At 36.6% G+C, this 19,432-nt stretch overlaps 1 protein-coding gene across 1 annotated transcript; it reads right to left on the minus strand.

Moving 5' to 3' along the window:
• Positions 1-142: 142 nt before the first annotated feature.
• Positions 143-19,069, minus strand: calb1 (calbindin 1). Its single transcript, XM_077217703.1, has 11 exons — positions 18,847-19,069; positions 18,493-18,569; positions 12,165-12,239; positions 11,540-11,620; positions 9,178-9,234; positions 3,937-4,014; positions 3,804-3,859; positions 3,568-3,607; positions 3,396-3,449; positions 2,077-2,148; positions 143-903 (listed from the first exon to the last, which is right to left on the minus strand). The coding sequence occupies exons 1-11, from the start codon at positions 18,923-18,925 to the stop codon at positions 790-792; spliced, it is 783 nt and encodes a 260-aa protein (XP_077073818.1). The 5' UTR covers positions 18,926-19,069; the 3' UTR covers positions 143-789.
• Between the last annotated feature and the right edge of the window lie 363 nt (positions 19,070-19,432).

Genomic DNA, 19,432 nt, shown 5'->3' on the forward strand with positions numbered 1-19,432 from the left:
ATTCAAACAAAATTGGACCCTTTTGAGTTTCACTGTATGGGGAAAAACTTTTCCACAGAAGAAAGGCATACAGGTGAGGCTTGTATTACTTCAATATTAAGCTGATTTCTAGGGACTGAGGGATGTATGACACACAACTGGATACAAGTAGTCATTCAATAAGTTTAATATCTTCTTACACAGTGTCTGTGGTGTTCAGCATAGAGCATGTCGTTCTTTACAGTGCAAAATCTAACATTAAAGACAGGTCTGGAGCGATGCATTACGTTCGGCATGTGCTTGCAGTCAAAAATTCCCCACTAGCAGGGCCTGCCATCAGCTACAGTATAAACATGCATCGCAAAAGTATATTTTGTAGCCTTTTTGAGTTTTACATAGATCCCACCAACAGGCCATGTTTCATCAGCATTCCTTGAGGACATTATTGCTTTTGTCTATGATAGTTTTCGATAAATCAATACTTATTATATTTGCAGAATAGGTATTGGTGAATATTTTGGATTTTAAAATCATGATGGGAATTTGATAGCTTTTTGGGTTTCCTCTTGTTGAGGTATATTTAGCGTTCATTTATGCAGTGCAGGTTGTTGTACGTGTGTCATTGTTAAAAAATCTGTACATTTAGAAACAGTATAGAAACAACAAATTGAAAAGTATGTGCCACTGGTTGCCTGTCTATGTGAAATCCATGTTCAAAATGAAAGAACATAAGAAGGTTCTAGCTACATTACGCATCACAGGTGAGCTGGGGACGGGGTTTTGAGATGGTGCGAGTACAGATATAGACGTTCACATCTCCTCAGCGCACAACACCAGCGCTAACTCTGTTCTGTAGAGCTTGCCTCCGTCAGACAGAGCCATGATGGCGCTCTTATATGTCGGGATTTTGTTGACTTCTAGAACCTGTCAAGAGATCAGAAGAGTATGTACAGTGATTTAATTGTCTGTCAATGTGGCATCAGACATATTCAGTTTTCATGAGTCTGAGAGGCTTTGTTTAGACATGCAGATTTTTTTTTTAAAACCAAAACCAAAACAGATAAATATTTCATTATATTTGATATAATTAAAATTGGTGGGGATACATTTGAAAAATATTGTAAATTACTTAAAAATTAAAAAGCAGATTGAAAACATTACAACATTTCTGCGTTGAAGACTGGCGTAATGGCTAATAAAAATTCAGCTTTGCCATCAGAGGAATAAATTACATTTTAAAATATAATCTAGAAAACTTTTTATATCTGTAATATTTCTGTTTTTACTGTATTTTTAATCAAATAAATGCCAAATGAAAAGACTTTCAAAAGCATTAAAATGTCTTAATGACCCAAACTTCTGAACGCCATTGTAGGTATGTAATTTAAATGCATATTCCATGTTCAGACAATTGGCAGCAAATACATTTCAAAATGAGTTCATGAGTTATGCACTTAAAATAGAAATCAAGAGGACAAGAAAAAGTAGTAGACTACTAATTTTTTTTTTTTTTGAGTTATTCACTTTGAGGTCATCAAGTCCAAGACCAAGACGCTAATTGTGGCTCACAGTGACGTAAATAAAGCCTGTTGGCTATAATAAAGCCTATTGGCTATGCATTCAAACTTTCTGTTTTAACAGGAAATACATAGGCACGGGAAAGAAAAGCAAACTTCATGGCATCTTCGAACCTTCCGGAATGCTTTGCCCCATAGGCATCCATCCAGTGCATTTCTATATATGCTATGAAATTTTTATTTGTCTGTTTATTTTTTTACAAACTGAGAGACTGAAGTGGTTTTCTTAGAGCTGAACTTATACTGAACCCAAACCATTCCTTTTTTAAATTGATAGTTGAATATCACAGTAAGTTTTCTCCCTTACATGTAAAGTTTCTCTGTCCTGCTCTAAAGTGAAGAATTTGTATGCAACCCACGTGCAGCAGCAGAAGATTAGATTTCTGACTAGTATTATCATTTATTTTAAAGAAATTTGTTTGTGCCCATCATGGGCTTCAACTGAGAGCCAGAATACATCAACAGATCTCAGAAAATGAAAGCATGAAACCTCAGATTAGCCTGGTTTTTAGATGCGTACCTTGTTGTTTTTCTCACAAAGGTCTTTGAGGAGGGCGTCAAGCTCATTTTCGTCCATGTAACCGTTTCTGTCCTGCGAGAGGCAGCAAGCATAGTGAACATTAACAAGCACAGATGTGTGACAGACACTGAGGAAACTCAGCGTCATGCCACTTAACCATCATTTCCTGTATTCTCTATTCAGACATTAGGGATGCCTCATGAAATGTTCTCTAGGGAGAGATTGGAAATCAGGGCATTAAGGATCGGTTTTTCACACAGAGTCAATGCAATGACATGCTGAGTCTTGGGGTGCACATTTGGTGCTCTAAAGAAATGATAGCCAGAGAAAGTGGGCCAGTAACTTCCTTTAGAGGGCTTGTAACATTTAAACGTCCTCCTGAAAAAGGTACTAATATGTAGTAGCTTTAGTTTAAGGGAAAAGTTCACCCACGATTTTTTTAAAACGTTTTTTTTTTTAAATTTTTATTCACCGTCATGTGAATCATTTCCATTCCAAAATCATTAATATCCTGTTTATTTTTTTAAACACAAAACTATATAAATAAATACATTTATCAAAAGATTGGAATATAGTGCACACACTCATGGATTTTTCAAGTGTGCGTGACTGCGTGTGTCTGTCTGTGTACACACATGCACCTTTAATAATATATTTTGATAATAATATATTATTGTATGAAGAATAAGTCAGTCAAATAAGTCCATGTATCTCCATAATTTTCATAATGTGGCCTTTAATCATCTCTTAATGAGCTGATGAAAGAACAAGCTAGCCTGTTACATTGTCCCTGCGCAAACAGTATGTGACCAAGTCACATGTCTGCTAAATGCAGACCAGCAGTCGGTGTGTCTGTAATCAAATGCCTCAGAGCTTTGAGCATATGCTGCCTCCTCTAATGCCACATCATTGCACAGTATTTTCTAATAGCCCAAAATGGGTATGTGTGCATTTGAGCCAGTCTCTATGGGAGTTCGCAACCTGAACCTGCCAATCAATAAAGATCAAGGGTGCTGTCATCAGCAGTGAGGAATTTGCCCTATTCGGGGACAGAGTAATACATTACAATTGAGCCAGGGCCAAAAGCTTCAATGGTGTTGGAAGTGCTATCTAGAAAGAGCACTGTCTTTGCATACTAATGGCTGCTTTCCTCACGCCTTGTACAACAGAAGACACTCTGGCTGATATATGCCTGCTTGGTAATGCAAAAAATCAACCAGTATTAAGTTTAGGCTTGAGTTATTTTAAGGCGGCCAGGCACAGAGTATTTTGATGATTGCATCATTTAAATGAATTACTGATCAATGCAAGAGACTTACCTGATCATATAACTCAAAAATCTTGTTGAACTCTTTTCTGGCCATTTTTACCCCCTGAAGAAAAGATTTGTACAGTTTTAGGTGAGTATGGGTAAATCTAGAGCATTTATGGGTTAATTACTAATGCATATTTATTTACCTGAAATTGGGTTAATTACTAATGCATATTTACCTGAAATTTTAGTAGAAAGTTTTCCTGGTCTGGTAACAGCCTATTATATATATATATTTAGAGAGATTATTTATATATATATATATAGAGAGAGAGATAGAGATAGAGATAGAGAAAGAGAGAGAGAGACAGAGATAGAGAGAGAGATAGAGAGAGAGAGAGAGAGAATATATTTTTTTATAGCAAAATAAATAGCAAATTATAATTATTCATAAGAAATTTGCAAGCTCACTAACCGTGCCATTTCTGACAGACATAGTTTCCCATCTTTATTTGAATCAAACATTTTCAGCTGTAAAAAAAACAAAAATAGTATTTATTCCCTCAAAATAATGTTGGCCTATTTGTTGAGCTCTGTAGTTCACTTACTGTAGTCAGTGTGTACTCCTCTAATTTCTTCTCATCATATGGTTTTTTAGCCCTCTGCAGCAGATCTTTCAAAAAGTTCTGAAAAACATTATATTGGATTATTTATACAAGTTTGGCATCAGGAAATATTTTTTTCTTTATGAAATTTTATTCAGCAAGGAAACATTAAATTGATCAAGGGTGACAGTAGACACATTTATAATGTTACAAAATATTTTTTGTTCAAATACATTCACAAGCTTTACTGTCAATTTTTAATTAAACAAATGCAGCCAGAGACTTTAGATTTTTACAAAATTAAAAATCCTATTTATTCTCTTTATGGGGAATTGATTTTGTTAATCAAAGGTATATGCTTTTGCGGAAACCATCAGCCTGCATTTTTTCAACTTGTTTTCCAAATACTCATGTTCAGCAGCAGAACTCCTGGTAGAAAAACAACACTCATTAAACTGGTTAAATACACAGTCTTGTAGTTGGTTGGTATATTTCTTATAGACCTTATGTAGCCCCGCCCCTTTTCAGCGCTGCGCTTGTCTTTTGTCTTAAGGTTTGTATTTCCACAGCACTCTTACGTTTTTATGAATGACCTGCCCATTTTAAAATCCTCCCGTTCTACTGACAAATGTTAAGACATCTGCTTTAAACATTACAATGCTCTTGATAACTTTCGTTAACTCTACAATAAGTAAATTCACTTCACCAGCTAATTACTCTTCGACAGCGATGCCATAGAAATATACAGAGCTACCGCTAAAACGGAAGTTCAAAGACAATATTCTAAAGATGGCTGCACACTTGTTTCTCTAGCGCATAAGGTCTGTAACTCTTGAACAGTCTTAAAAGGTTAGTTCACCCGAAAACGAAAATTCTATCGGTAATTACTCACCCTCATGTTGTTCCAACCCCGTAAGACCTTCGTTCATCTTCGGAACACAAATTAAGATATTTTTGATGAAATCTGAGAGCTGGATCACTCCTCCATAGGCTTCTTAAGGGATTAAATCTTGTTCTCCGAAAAGTTATTAAAGACATCGTTAAAATAGTCCAAGTGACTACAGTGGCTCAATCTTAAGTTTATCAAACGACGAGAATACTTTTTGTGCGCAAAAACAAAAATATCGACTTTATTTCAACTATTCATTTCCTTCTCTGTGGGCCTCGAGTCAGATTACTAGTGTAATAGCGTACGCTTCTGATGTTATACGTCACACTAATCACACACATGACCAGCGTCAGCCAATTGTGAGCCTACGTGTGACGTAGCACTACGCAATCACACTAGTTTAACTGACTAGAGGCCCAAAGAGAAGGAAATGAATAGCTGAAATAAATTCGTTATTTTTGTTTGTTTTTGCGCACAGAAAGTATTCGGCGCTTGATAAACTTAAGATTGAGCCGCTGTAGTCACTTGGACTATTTTAACGATGTCTTTAATAACTTTTCGGGGGTGGCAAGTTTCAATCCCTTAGAAGCCTATGGACTAGTATGGAGGAATGATCCAGCTTTCAGATTTAATCAAAAATATCTTAATTCGTGTTCCGAAGATGAACGAAGGTCTTACGGGGTTGGAACAACATGAGGGGAAGTAATTACTGACAGAATTTTCATTTTCGGGTGAACTATCCCTTGAAAAAAAAAAAATCAATGGAAACAATTCTTTGTAACTAAGTCTTCTTAAAAAAGTGCACTGTTGCACTACTATGGAATATAAACAATTTTGACCAACCAAAGTCAAGAATTATCCATTTTATGTTTTGTATAGTGGTGCTGTCTCCAAAATGGAACATTCATATCTCACAGAGCTCTCAGCATTTCCTCTTCCTGCCGGAGGTCCATTAGTGGGTCCAAAAGCGGTCCAGTGTTAACAGATTGCACTCATCAAATCACTGACTGTAAATCTGGCAGATGTTCAAAGAAACCATTCCCCATTTTAATTTAAATGCCAAAATCCTCAGTCCTTGCTTTAAACAAGCCCCTTTGAGGGTTGCGTATGGTTATCAATGTTGATCTGGAAATGAAATCTTTTGTTCTTTTGTTGTTGTACCCTCCAGTCCACATGCTGGAGAAAGACCTAGATTGACTTCTTAAGAGGGAAACTCCAATGTGGGTAATCCCCTTATTGCTATGATTGACCTTATGAATCTCTTACATTTTAAGAAGGTACAAGATGAAGGTACAAGACTTCTGAGATGATTTGCATTTTAAGGTCAGTTCACCTCAAGGTCACTTTAAAAGGTTGTCCTAACTGACACGAGACAAGATTGTGAAGAGATACTAGGGTGAAATTGTACTTTAATGGCTCGTTTCCACTGAGCAGTACGGTACGGTACAGTACGGTTCGGGTCAGTAAACCATGATCCAGCTAGCGTTTCCACCGCCAACAGTACCCTACTTGATAGGCGTGCTGTTTGCCGGAAAGAAGCCATCAACGTCATTTTCGCGCGAAGAAGAAAGCGACAAAGTAAACACCAATGGATGGCATACAGCAGATCTTGTCCTTGCTTCTCGGCATGTTTGTCACAAGAAGACAAGCGCCGACATTAGGCATTTCTCAATACCAAGTATGTAAAGTTCTCAGCAGAAGGACTCCCGAGGACGCGAGTCCGGTAATTCACCACATGGAACAGCGCGTTCTGCATGTACATTTTAGGCAACAATAAAACGAAATATGTTATAAAACACCACTCTGCCTCTTTTCGTTTTCATTTAAATAAATTTTAAACATTATAGGCACACAAATGTGGCAATGTATAGACCTGATTATATTATTCACAGCATGTTTAACGGTAGCCTATTTATAACAAAACGAAATATAAAACACAACCCTGCATTTCGTTTAAATTTAAAAAAAATTAAACATATTCCAGGCAATATGTGCATTTGTACAAATGTTGCAATAAACAACATTACAGTGATAATCTTGTAATAAAAATTGACAAAACTCAACCCTATCTCTTTTTGTTAAATGTCAGTTTTATCAATAATAGCCATTATAAAAGTATAAGTAAAAGGTAACGTTACAAGAAGCTATACAATAAGAAATAAAGCAAACAATTCAGTCATATATACAAATTCAGGGCTAGTCTAACGTTAACGTTACAACGGAAAAGTTATAGCCTAAATATATGAAACTTCACTTAGCCCTCAGCCAAAACGATTGGCCAGGGAACGAATTATCGATTCACGAGACCAAAGATCACCCGTTAGATATACACAAGACGAATTACCACTACAGAGTCAGCGGCAAACGTCAGAACGACTAGCCGAGGAAAGGCTGTTCCAGGTGGGGAACATGAGCGCCGAGCGCCCGGTGATCGCCTGGAATGGATCAAATTATCATAAATCCTTATAAATAAACCGCAGATTTGAGCTTTAAACAAGTACATTCTCGCCTCAAAAACTCTTAAAACTACATTTCGTGAAAGAATAACGGTAGTATTATATTCCAACTGTATATAAAAAAATGGCGTTTCTTATGTTGTCATTCCCCTTGGAACACGCGCAAGTGATGATACTCTGTCAACCAATCAGCGTTCTGCAGTGAGTCTAGCTCCTCCCTTTAGTACCGTACCACTGTGCTAATTATCCCAATGGAAGGGTACCCAAAAAGTGGTACGGTACGGTTCGGCTTTTTGGTACCATTCACAACTTTTGACAGTGGAAACGCAAATAATTGCGTACCGTACCGAACTGCACCGTACCGTACCGCTCAGTGGAAACGAGCCATAAGTATGCTGGTTAGCAAGTTTGTGTGCCAAGTGCCATAATGCTTAACTATCTGCCAAACCTAAAAGACATTAACCCTCATTTCCATGTTTTGAGATCCGAAGGCCAGTTTACTAGCCCAAATAACAAACTTTTAAGCAACTGGTTGATACATTTTTTTTCTAAGCATATGAACAGATTATAATGAATAGCTGCAATAGCTATTGTGACTGCAGTACACTCCTGCTTATTTGGATTTGTTTTATTGTGTTTTTCTACAATGTGTTTTTGCTCAGACAGAACCAGGAATGTTACTACTGGATAGCAGTCACTTTTTTGAAAAGTGCATGCTTTTTGGTCAAATAGAGGGTTAAAGCTGTAAGGGTGTCCTGGTTAGGTCAGAGCAACATATATTTTAGAGGGGAAATAATAGTTTCAAGATTACTAGTATTAAAGGGGGATGAACTGAGAAATCAAATTTTCCTTGAGCTTTTGACATCTAAGAGGTCATCATATTATAAGAATGTCCTGTAAGTTTCAGAACTGAAAACGTCCTTGTTAGTCCAATAAAAGCTACACCAGGCTCAGCAAATGACTCGTTTTTCAAAGTGGGGAACTATGACGACAAAGAGGATAAAACACCACCCCCGCAGAAGATCAACGCCTACTTCAACACGGCTGGTTTAGCCCCGCCCACCGATTCGCGCATTACACGCATAGCAAAATAACATCCTACCTCGTGAGGCCTACCTCGTGATGACAAACAAAATATTGTGCAGTGCCTGGTTGTGGAAGAAGACAGTCGCTGCATAAGCTTCCTCTGGATTCCAATAGGAATGCATGGTTAAACTTTATTTTTAATGACGTTCCAGCTGATGTGGGCAAAACATTGTCCATTTGTTCGCTTCATTTCACTGAGGATTGTTTTGTAAACAAGACACAGGTCGAGACTGGATTTGCAGACCGATTAAGATTAAAAAACGTGTTGTGCCTTCTATATTGGATCCGACAGGAATGGTGCAACTTATGTGAGTAAAATTTTTATTAAAAAAATAATAATAATCTGATAGGCTAGTATTGCATTGTTACAGATCGTTTGATATCTAATAATTATGTGTACATGTCTAATCAATTTCCCCCACGTGCACTGACGAGTGAGTTGAAACTCATTATAATAAGCAAAACTGTTATCCACTCACAGCAGTGGGCGTTTACTTCCAAGTCTTCAATGCGAGACGCCCATAAAAACCGAGCGTTTTTGAGCTAGGCTCAAAACTAGGGTAGAAAATAGCCTATTACTTATTCATTTTGATGTTTTTTAATGTGAAAACCAAGTGAACGTCAGAAATTGACCTCAGACAACAATATAAAAAAAATTAAAAAGCCAGTTCATGACCCCTATAAATAGCACTGGGGTCTTCACACACAATGACCATAAAAAGTCAATCTCAGCTGAACACGGTTAAATTCATCAACAGAGATGATTGCTCACTGAGCACATATGATTTGAGTGGTTAAAAGTTTGCTTCTCACCTTAAGTTCATCAGCTTCTATGTATCCACTGTGATCAGCATCATAATTTCTCCAGGCCTGGAAGAGAAATTAATAACATTGATGTGTTACAGAAATCTGCAGCTTCAGTGTTCACATTTAAATTGTCACTTTTCTAAAAGACATATAACATTTACACTACCGTTCAAAAGTTTGGGGTCAGTAAGATTTTGTATTATATTTGAAAAAAGCCTCTTATATGCTAACCAAAGCTTATAATATAGTTTAAAAAAAGTAATATTGTGAAAATGTCACGCTTGGTTGCAGAGACTCGCACGAATACAAGGAAAAACTAAAACTTTCTTTAATGAGCAGAAACTACAAGAGAACATGTACCGTAGGAGATAACTATGAAATAACCGACAACCAAATAAAACATTGATGACACGGAACAATGAACCGAATTAACCAAGGGCTTAAAGGGGCATCCACTCTGTTCGGCAACTATTTCAAAACCGTTTAGAAATCATTTGGATGGTTTAATAATCTGTTCTGGTGAGAATGGTGACATTCCCCGTTCCCCCCAACGTTCCTAGGCGGAAAACCAACCTTGCAACATGGGGACTAACGTCCCGGTAAGTTGGAAATAGGAAGTCTCGTGAGAAGCGAGAACGAGCGAGAAACACAAACTGCTTTACGGCAATTCGACATAAACACACACGCCGCCCTCAATGTGTATGATGTACAGTCCTTCCAGAAAAGTTTTTTTGTGATTGTTGCGGGCAAAAATCCTTGATTATGCTGCCCGTTTTCTTTAAAAATGCGATGGAATATGCGGGATATTGCGGGAACTTGCAAAAACTGCGGTTTGATGAAAAAGAGAAAAAAAGTGATTCCGCCAACACCCTGTTCTCACTAGGCTACTACCTTAATATAAAGAGTCCTTTCTTATTGCTTCCTTTGGTGAGCAAGCATACTACATCATAGAAAGTGCTGGGAATATTTAATTTCTCATCTTGTTTTATTTCAGACTGTAACGAGTGTAAATAAGGTGTGGCCCCTTTAAGAGCTGCGCGCTCCCTGTTGAACTGTCTGCAGTGTTATATTGTATGTGCGCCTCGAACACCCCATGTGTGCGGGTAATTTCTGTTTGATGCTACTTCTTTTATTTTATTTTGTTTATTAAGTAACGATGTGACGGTAGAACGTGTGACAGACAGTTATATGAGTTCGATTTGGGAATAAAGAGCGAGTTGTGAGATGCCAATGGCCTCCGTGAGTCTGTCTGGCCTCTGCAATAACTCCAGCTGTGAGCTATCCCGTCGCGTAATTGCGTCACTTCATAACCTTCCCATGGAAACAGGGGGAAATGGCTGCTCTTGTGTGAAGCAAACGCAACATTTTTCAACTTTCTGCTAAGATATATGTGACTTTTTTGCAACGAAAATGCGAGGATTATGAAATCATGCAAGCCCCGCATATTTTGCACGGAAATCGGCAATTTATGCGGCGAAAGTGCGGCGTTTTTGAAAAAATGCGGCCCCCGCATGAATATATGCGGACTTTGGCTGATTATGCACTGAATTCAGGGATCACATAATCATGTTTTCCTGAAGGGACTGGATGTATTACCCACCTCGGTAGACAATGCTACACACGATAAAGTTGGCCGGCTCCGATAATAACAAATGCACATGAGCAGCGGTAGAAAGGGGGAGGAGGGGCCGAAAGTGAGTTTTTTAGCGACATTGTTGTGAAATATACGCCTCACAGCTGTAGGGGGAGCTCGTTGAGAAAACATGCGACAACAAAAGTGAAATCAGCGAAGAAATAGCTAGAGTTGCCGAATGCCCCTTTAAATATAGACAGAGTAATCAACGGAAAACAGAACAGGTGTGCAAATGAATTAGCAACCAAGGAAACTAATGATTACTATGAACTAAGAGCACAGGAAATAACAGAAAACTAAACCAAAACAGACTATACACGTTATAGAAATATTACAATTTAATTTAAAACCTAATTAATTTCTGTGATGGTGCTATGGTGCTTAAGAAATATTTCTTATTATTACCAATATTCACAACAGTTGCTTAATACTGCTTAATATTTTTGTGGAAACTTTAAATAAAAAAATCAAGACCATTTTATAGAAATATTTTGTAGCATTATAAATGTATTTACTGCCACTTTTGATCAATTGAATGCATCCTTGCTGAATAAAAATATTAATTCCTTTAAAAAAACCTTACTGACCCCAAACTTTTGAATGGTAGTGTAGTTTACCTAAATATATTCCTCTGTATATTTTTTAAAAGCACTAATTGTACTTCAAGACATGCAATGGTGTTATCTTTTCTATAGTCAGCACAGGTCGTTTAAATTGTGTACATTTTAGAATCACCTCCATAAATTCTGCACAAGACTTCAGCTGTTGTCTGAAAAATAGCAAGAAGTTTTCCTCTGTGGGAAGTATTTGAACCAGCTGTGAAAGACGTAACGAAAAAGTTTCTGATTAATGTAATGTGCATAAATTCCTAGGGAAAGACAAGTTGACAGGGTCATCTATGAAGGAAAAGGAATGTCAGTTTATGAAGTGTCAAAGGCTGCTGGATCTGAGGATATCTGATCAGAGATAACCTCTCTCTGATTGCTGTAAATCCACACGCGTTCACCGTTTTGAATAGGTTACAGATTTGACAATGTGAACAAACAATTCTGTTTTTACAATTGATGTTTTGATGGTCAAATGTGGCTCCCAGTACTTGGATGAAAGCATTATATAAACAAACAAAAAATTTTGTTCTCCGGTAAATCAACACAGAGCAACGTTAAGCTCATGTAGTTTACTGCAATGTCAACATGACAAACCTTTCTAATTTTTTTGGAGCCTAAACATCACAGTCTGTGTCTGCCAAACAATATTGCTGGCACCAGACATTTAAACAGTCAAAAAATCTCATTAAATAATTTACATTTAAAAAAGTATATTATTGTAATAACATAGCATACGTTTTTAGTTTCCTTACCTCAATGATACCTATTTTCCCATCAGCATTTTGCTCATATTTCTCTATAAAGGCCTTCATTTTGTCTGTTAGTTCCTGGAAAGAAAATGACAATTCAACAAACAGGCATCCTAAAGAATAATTTCTGTAACTTTCATGCATTCTAACAAAAACTACAGTTTGCTGCAGACTTCAGTGGTTACAATCAAGCTTCCGGCTGTTAAAAGCCATTGATGGGTAAGAACAAATACACAGACAGATGGGATGTGCTGCTATCTTCAGCCCTCATTACACAATGCTGATTGTGTTTTCATACTGATTTTGATACAGACGAGCAGAGTTCTCATTTCTTTAAAAAAAGCCTGCCCATCTTGGCATAGGATGGAAAGCGGTGACTGTGCAAAAATCAGTAAAATAATGTGAAACACTTCAGTTCATTCACATGATGAGGTAATGGTTTTGATGAAAGTTAGGCCCCGCAGACTCCCGTTTGTTCCATCCTTATGATATGCCAATAAAATGCAACCCACCAAGTTTTCTAAACTTTTGCCTGTTTACCTAGAGTTATATGATTCAGTGAGGAAAATAGGCTGGCTGAGACAAATGAAAGCATATCCTCAAGCAAGCATTACTGAAAGGGCATTGCACTGGTGTACTGCAGACTTTTAAATTACGTGTATACTAAAATAAAATGTTCTGCATTAGATATGCGATGTAGGTCTTTTAAAAAAAATAGATATGTTACTTAAATACATTTGTGTATACAATAGTGGCCAAAACTGATGTCCAGCCAAAGAAATTTGACATCTTCAACCGTAATTTAAATATTATTTAAAATGTGTTAGATTTTGTAAGAATATTGCCTTAGTTGTGCGTAATTCAATGACCCATGCCAAAATGTGTGACCATTTCTGATCAGGCAGTCAACGAAGAAATTATGAACACATGCAAAAATTAGAGAATCAACAAAATATTAATAACTTATTATGTTGTAGTAAATGTCAATTTGTATAGTAAAATTAAACCTGTTGTTGTTAATAATTCTGTTAGATAAATACCTTAATCATGTTTAGTGTTTTATTTTCCCCCCATATTCATGGATAGTTTAATTCAAATTGTTACATTTCTTTTAAAGTTTTGAAGTTTGTTTGCTTCTATTATAGTGAAATATCTGTCTGGCATTTTTTTATTGTTATTTGTCAGAAAATATGGCAACTTTTAATGACATTATACTGGTAACCCATACTGTTGAATATAAACATAAGAATAACTGTTTGTAGATCTCTGCTCATTATTGGTTTATAATGCAGCTTGTCACTTCTTATCTATACGAGAATTAATTTTATTACTTATCATAGGCGCCGATACCGTGTGTGCTCCGGGCCTCGAGCACCCACGGAAAATACCGAGCACCCACATGTGCCAGAGTGCCAGTAGGCTATATTCATTTAAAATTAAACATTGCAGTTGGTGCTATATGAAGCGTCTGTCACAATGTGATTAGTAATGTCGCTGTCAGCCGCCTGCTCCATATCCTATCCACCAATCAAAGCGTTTCTCGGATGAAAACACCCGCTCCATCCCCCCACTATACAGTGCCGTGCGTGTATGTGCTTTCGGTAATCAGATTCACAGTGAGACTAAAATGGACAGATTTCTTATTAAAAAAGTAAAACCTAATTTTTACTGTGTGGACTTGTGTGACATTGATTTTTAATTTCCCACGAAGCTGATCGCGGTTACGTGTCATTTAAACTTTTCATCTCCAATCCTGTCTGTATTTGTGAGAAGTGGCACTGTCGAAGAAGTTGAGAAGTTGAAAGATTTTGAAGTTTTGAAAGCTTTACGGCTTTATTATCAAGTAAATAGGTGTGTATATTCGTGTTGGCCGCTGTCCATTTCCTATGGTTCTGAAACGCAAACATTTTTTGACTAATTTTTTTATTATATTTTTAATTATTTAAAAAAAAAATTAAGGGCATGCGCCCATGAGCACCCACGGAGGAAAACATAAATCGGCGCCTATGTTACTTATACCAATGCTTTTGTCAGGACCCTTTCAGAACATTTCTGAACCGGTGATTGTATCTATAATGGCTACCATAATGATTAATGATGGTAGACTGGTGAAACTCTCTTCTATATTTAATACGCAGAGGATTCCATGTGATTGGCTGAAAAGGCCCATTGTTTAATTGCACACCCATCCTGAAAACCTTGTGTTCTCTGGTTTCATTCTAGAGAAGTGATCTACATATCCAAACATTTCTACTTCAGCTGATATGACAGTGAGGACAGTGAGGGATGAAATTAAAACACAATTTTTAAAGAAATTTATGAAAAATGAAAAACAGTTTAGGTCGATTTTAGATGATGTTAAACAGAGTGAGTTTGCAATTTTAGTAATGATTAGAAGTAATAGTGGAGTAAATTTGAAGTGGGGCCTGAAATACAGTAAACCAGCTGCATCTGACATAGACTGCATCTGCTCTTTTTATTTGCATTAAAAAATAATTTTACACAATATTTTATTTAATAGTGTGACAGAGATAAATTTTTACATAAGGCGTGTGAATTAATTTGAGTCTACTAAAAAAAACAGTGTTAATGTTGTTTATGTTCATCAGTGTTAGTCATTTGTTGGCTGGGGTCATTTGTTTTACTCATTTGATGTTTGCAATTATTGAGGTTTGTGTGTTGACTTGAGGTCCATGTGAGTCTATAAATGCATTTTTAGTAGGCCTTATTCAAAGAGTTTTAGGCAAGCAGATCTGAAGTAACGTGGGCCAAGTATAAGATTAAATGACACCCGAACACATGCATTGTCTAGAAATCTGAATAAATTACATTGTTATATGCAGAGGCCCATGAGAGACATTTAGGGAGCACAGAAGCACAGCACAATATCATTAGAGGTGTGAAATGACCCAGTGGCTGCTTTTCCTCAGTCCTGTCACAGTCCATCACCTCCTCTTTACGCCTAGTAGAGCCGTAACTCAACGACATAGGAATCGCAATAAAGCAAAGCCACCGGACACCACTCCAGGGACAACATGGAGGACAATAAAGTCACTGTTTTATACAATGTCAGACCAAATACACACCTGTAGGTATTTTTGAATTCTCCAATTACAAAATACAGATGGTGGGATTGCTGAAACTCAGTGCTGGTAACCTGAAGGTTACAGGTTTGCAGAAAATGTCATACTGTAATATACTGGTAGTTCATAATGAAACTACATCATCAGGGTCAGTTTTTTTCACCATTCATGGCCATTTAAAATTAGGTGCATTTTCTGGTGAATTTTGCGGCAAGCAACATGTATTGGTAATATTTTATATTAATATTTTCTATAGTGATCATTTTTATTATTTGTTTTAGTTTCATTTTTGTTTTATAAAAGCATTATTTCATTTTATTTGGTAGATAAAGACTATGCCCATTCTTGTTGTGCCATCAGTCAATCAACATTATCAATGTTTCAATATTATTTGGCCTAAAGTCACCCTGTGTTAAAAATCAAGTTTTTAATGTTGTTTATATGTCTGTGTGGTGCTTTTAATATGCTTTAAGACAAACCATCTGCAAATTCATAAGTCAAAATCACAATAAGTCACCATTAGTGAGTATTTTCACGACTCACTACTTTTTCTTTTTCATTTTTCCACACCACAACTATAACGATAACGGCACAGATAAACGATATAACTGGAATCCCTTTCAGATTGATTTTTTCCAGCTGATAAACGATAAAAACAAGAAGCCACCAGACTTTAAAGGGTAGAGCATTTAAAGATGCAGACGACAAAACTGCAGCACAGGCATATAATAAACGTTATTGTCCGCTGGTGTGGACACTAATGTAGTTATCATTAGTTACATTTATAGTTATTGTTTTTGGTGTGAACGGGCCTTTATAGTTTATAATCCGATCCCATAAGAAGCGACCCTTGTGATCTTTAGTACAGCACTTAACCCAGGTTGCTTTGGGCGAATTGTCCATATAGTGAGTGTAGTTTAACTGCTAAATTGCAATATACTCTGACCTACATGATGGAAGAACTGGAAACTTCACATTTATTATTATGACATTCATTACAGTCATTCAGTTACCAAGTATTCAGCATCTATTCAGTCATTCTCTGCCCTTATGAATGTTGTTTACTTCGCAATTTTAGCGTGTGCATTTTCCAGACAAGAACAAACCATCATTCGTTTACCAGTAATGAGTTTCATCCAAGGTCATTCCACTACATCAAGTCTGCACGCAGTTCTCTCCAATGAGGCTTTGGCTCTTTCATCTTTGTTTTCTACACACTGTGTGCTATGCTGTTCTTTATAGATAACAGCATAACCAGTAGATTGCAACTACAGAAGTATTGTAAAACAAACGCAAATGAGGATTTATCCTCTATGAAGCAAATGAGGGGAGGAGCCTGCAGCAGATGTGCATGGACACAGATGGGGAGACAGACTGACTCTAACGTGCTGACTGAGACAAACTGGGACAAAGTCTCTGTCCTCTATCAGAGCTTTTAACAGGTCTGATAACAAACCACTCCATCATATGATACAGCAAAGGAATTCACCATCATTTATTATAAATGCTAGACTGGAGACAATGTGTATGCCACAAAAATTGCAATATCTTCTATAAAAAGGTCATTATGGTTTATTTTGATGAATGAAAATGAGATGTATTCTGACCATGACCAACACCTCACACCCTCATATAATGCATAGACAGATATCATCTTGCTGGGGTGCAGTGGTGAAGTCCTGAAGTTATTTTTCAGTGGCAATAAAGTTATTACTTTTATTATCTTGTTATTGTGTTTATTATCTATTATAAATGTCATTAATTCTTTCATCTTTTCCTTTCATTTGTATACTTATGTTTAATATACAATATGCATTTATTTTAATTAACATTTTATTATATATTATAATATTACACATTATTATTATTATTATTTGGGCATCAGAGAACCTAAATTACAGAGACCCAAGATGGGTCCCCCAGGTTGGATGGTCCAAAATTTCAACCAATTCACAAGCAAACAGTACATACCACTCCGACAATTTTATGCAATAAGCATATTTTATGTAATGCTATGTTTTTGCTAATTCTGAAACTTTATGTGCTCTCCACTATTCTTTATTTTCTGGAAAAAAATAGCTTTTTTCAAACTTCCAGGCTGTTAGTCTAATTTACATGACGTTACATCATATTCTAAAAAGTTGTACAAAGATTTTTTTCAAAGCAGTTTAAAGACACAAGCTAGTACAATATTTGAGTGTGGCCCATATTTACTTCTTGACATATATCTTCTAAATTCCTAGTCCAACATTCATAAAACTGGACTATCCAACACCAGGATAATGCATGTGAATTTTTTTCTACTTATGGCCATAGGGGGAGATACAACTCAAAAACAGTTGTCTGCAAACGTTTTATGGAGGTAAATTAATGACAAATGTCTTTGAAACAAAGAAAGTCTATTGAATTGCACTAATTAAAAAAACAAACAAACATTGAATTAACAGTGCTTGCATTTGAATGCATTGTATTTTCAGGGCTTGCATTTTTGAGGGCTGAAATTCAACATTGTATTTTTAAGCATTGTATAGCAAGTAACTGCAGAAATAGCAGTAGAGTACGAATGCATCTCCATCTGCTGTTAGTCGGCCATAGGCTGACTTCCATGCGCTTTAGTCAAGGAAGTTGGCAATCTCTAATCAATCTGATAGCTGCTTGCACATCAAACAGAATGACCATCAAGAGCAATCCTATTTAAGCATATTAATGTGTGTGTGTGTGTGTGTGTGTGTGTGTGTGTGTGTGTGTGTGTGTGTGTGTGTGTGTGTGTGTGTGTGTGTGTGTGTGTGTGTGTGTACACGCAAACACACATATATACATTATCATATAGGAAAATGTGAGGACGCATTCAATTTCATAATTTTCCAATGTCAGGGGATACAATATTTGAAGAAGAAGACAAAAAATAAAGCTATGCAAAATACAATAAAGATTTTGATTTATTTTATTTTTTACATAGGACCCCTTTTTTATATATGTGGCTATTTTTGTCTGTATTTTGTCATTTCTTCCAGAAATAACTTTTTTGCTTGGACCCCAATAATTGATGCTGGCAGCTAGCTTTATTTATAGTAATAATAATCATAGTCATTAATTCCTACTCAGTGTCATTTATTATTGTTACGGTTGTTGTTGTTATTATTATTATATTGTGTTTATCAACCCTTCTTGGTTTGTGTCACATAAATCCCTGCCTTCTAGCTGATATCACTATGCAGCAGTAGATTAAAATAAACAGTTTGACTTACCAGTCCTGCTTGTTTTCGTGCTTGCTGAAGTTCTTTAATAAAATTCTGCAACTCCTTCCCCTCGATATATCCATTACCTGAGAGCATTTACACCCCAAATCAATGACACAACACAGTTTCAATGCAGATGAGCTTTCATCAGTCTGCCAAAAAGTAGATTTCAAAACCATCTGAAATTACTAACGGTATACCCCACAGGTTAATGCATGTCAGATAGGTAAGATAAATTAGACAAATAATTACAACCAAACTTTTGGAAACCAGTTGCAAAACAGGTGGCAAGAATAATCCCATTTTTTTCTTCCCCAAAAATGTTTCAGTTCATAAAATCCACAAAATAAAGAAAGAAATTACCATCGTTGTCATAATGATGGAATATATCCAGGAACTGAGAAGCTGATATCTCTACCCCTTGCAGGTACGCGTTTGCCATGTTCTCTCCGTGTATCAGGCGCTGATGCTGTGAGACCGATGCTGTGAGAATGGCTCTCTGGTGTCTCCAGTATTTAAGTGAAGTTCCTCCCTCCCCTCCTCTCGGATGATGGCAAACGCCCAGCGCACCTATGTCTCCTCACACCGCAGGTAGCGCGCATATAGTGCTGAGCTACACAGATGTGAGACGCATTTCAATCAGGACTTCTTTCTAGCGCGGATGTCACAGACTCTAACAGAGCACACTGACACTAATCAAAGTCAAAATAGGAACTGTGGAGAATCTGGCAACAAAAAATAAATAAAATAAAAAATCATGAAGTGCGCTTAATCGATTACTCTCGACTATTTCTGGGAGGGTAAATGTCTTTTAGGCCTATTTTCTCCAAACATTTATTAGTTTTAACAATGTTTTCTAGCATATTCAGGTAACTCAGAGCGCGTTTTTTCATACGTCCAAACAGATTGTGAAAATTCTGTCAGATATAGGCTACTCACATGTCGCTTA

The sequence above is a fragment of the Siphateles boraxobius genome, unplaced genomic scaffold, assembly GCF_051911475.1.
Source record: "Siphateles boraxobius isolate OS27281-9 unplaced genomic scaffold, OSU_SipBor_1 12, whole genome shotgun sequence".
In the NCBI taxonomy this organism is placed as follows: domain Eukaryota; kingdom Metazoa; phylum Chordata; class Actinopteri; order Cypriniformes; family Leuciscidae; genus Siphateles; species Siphateles boraxobius.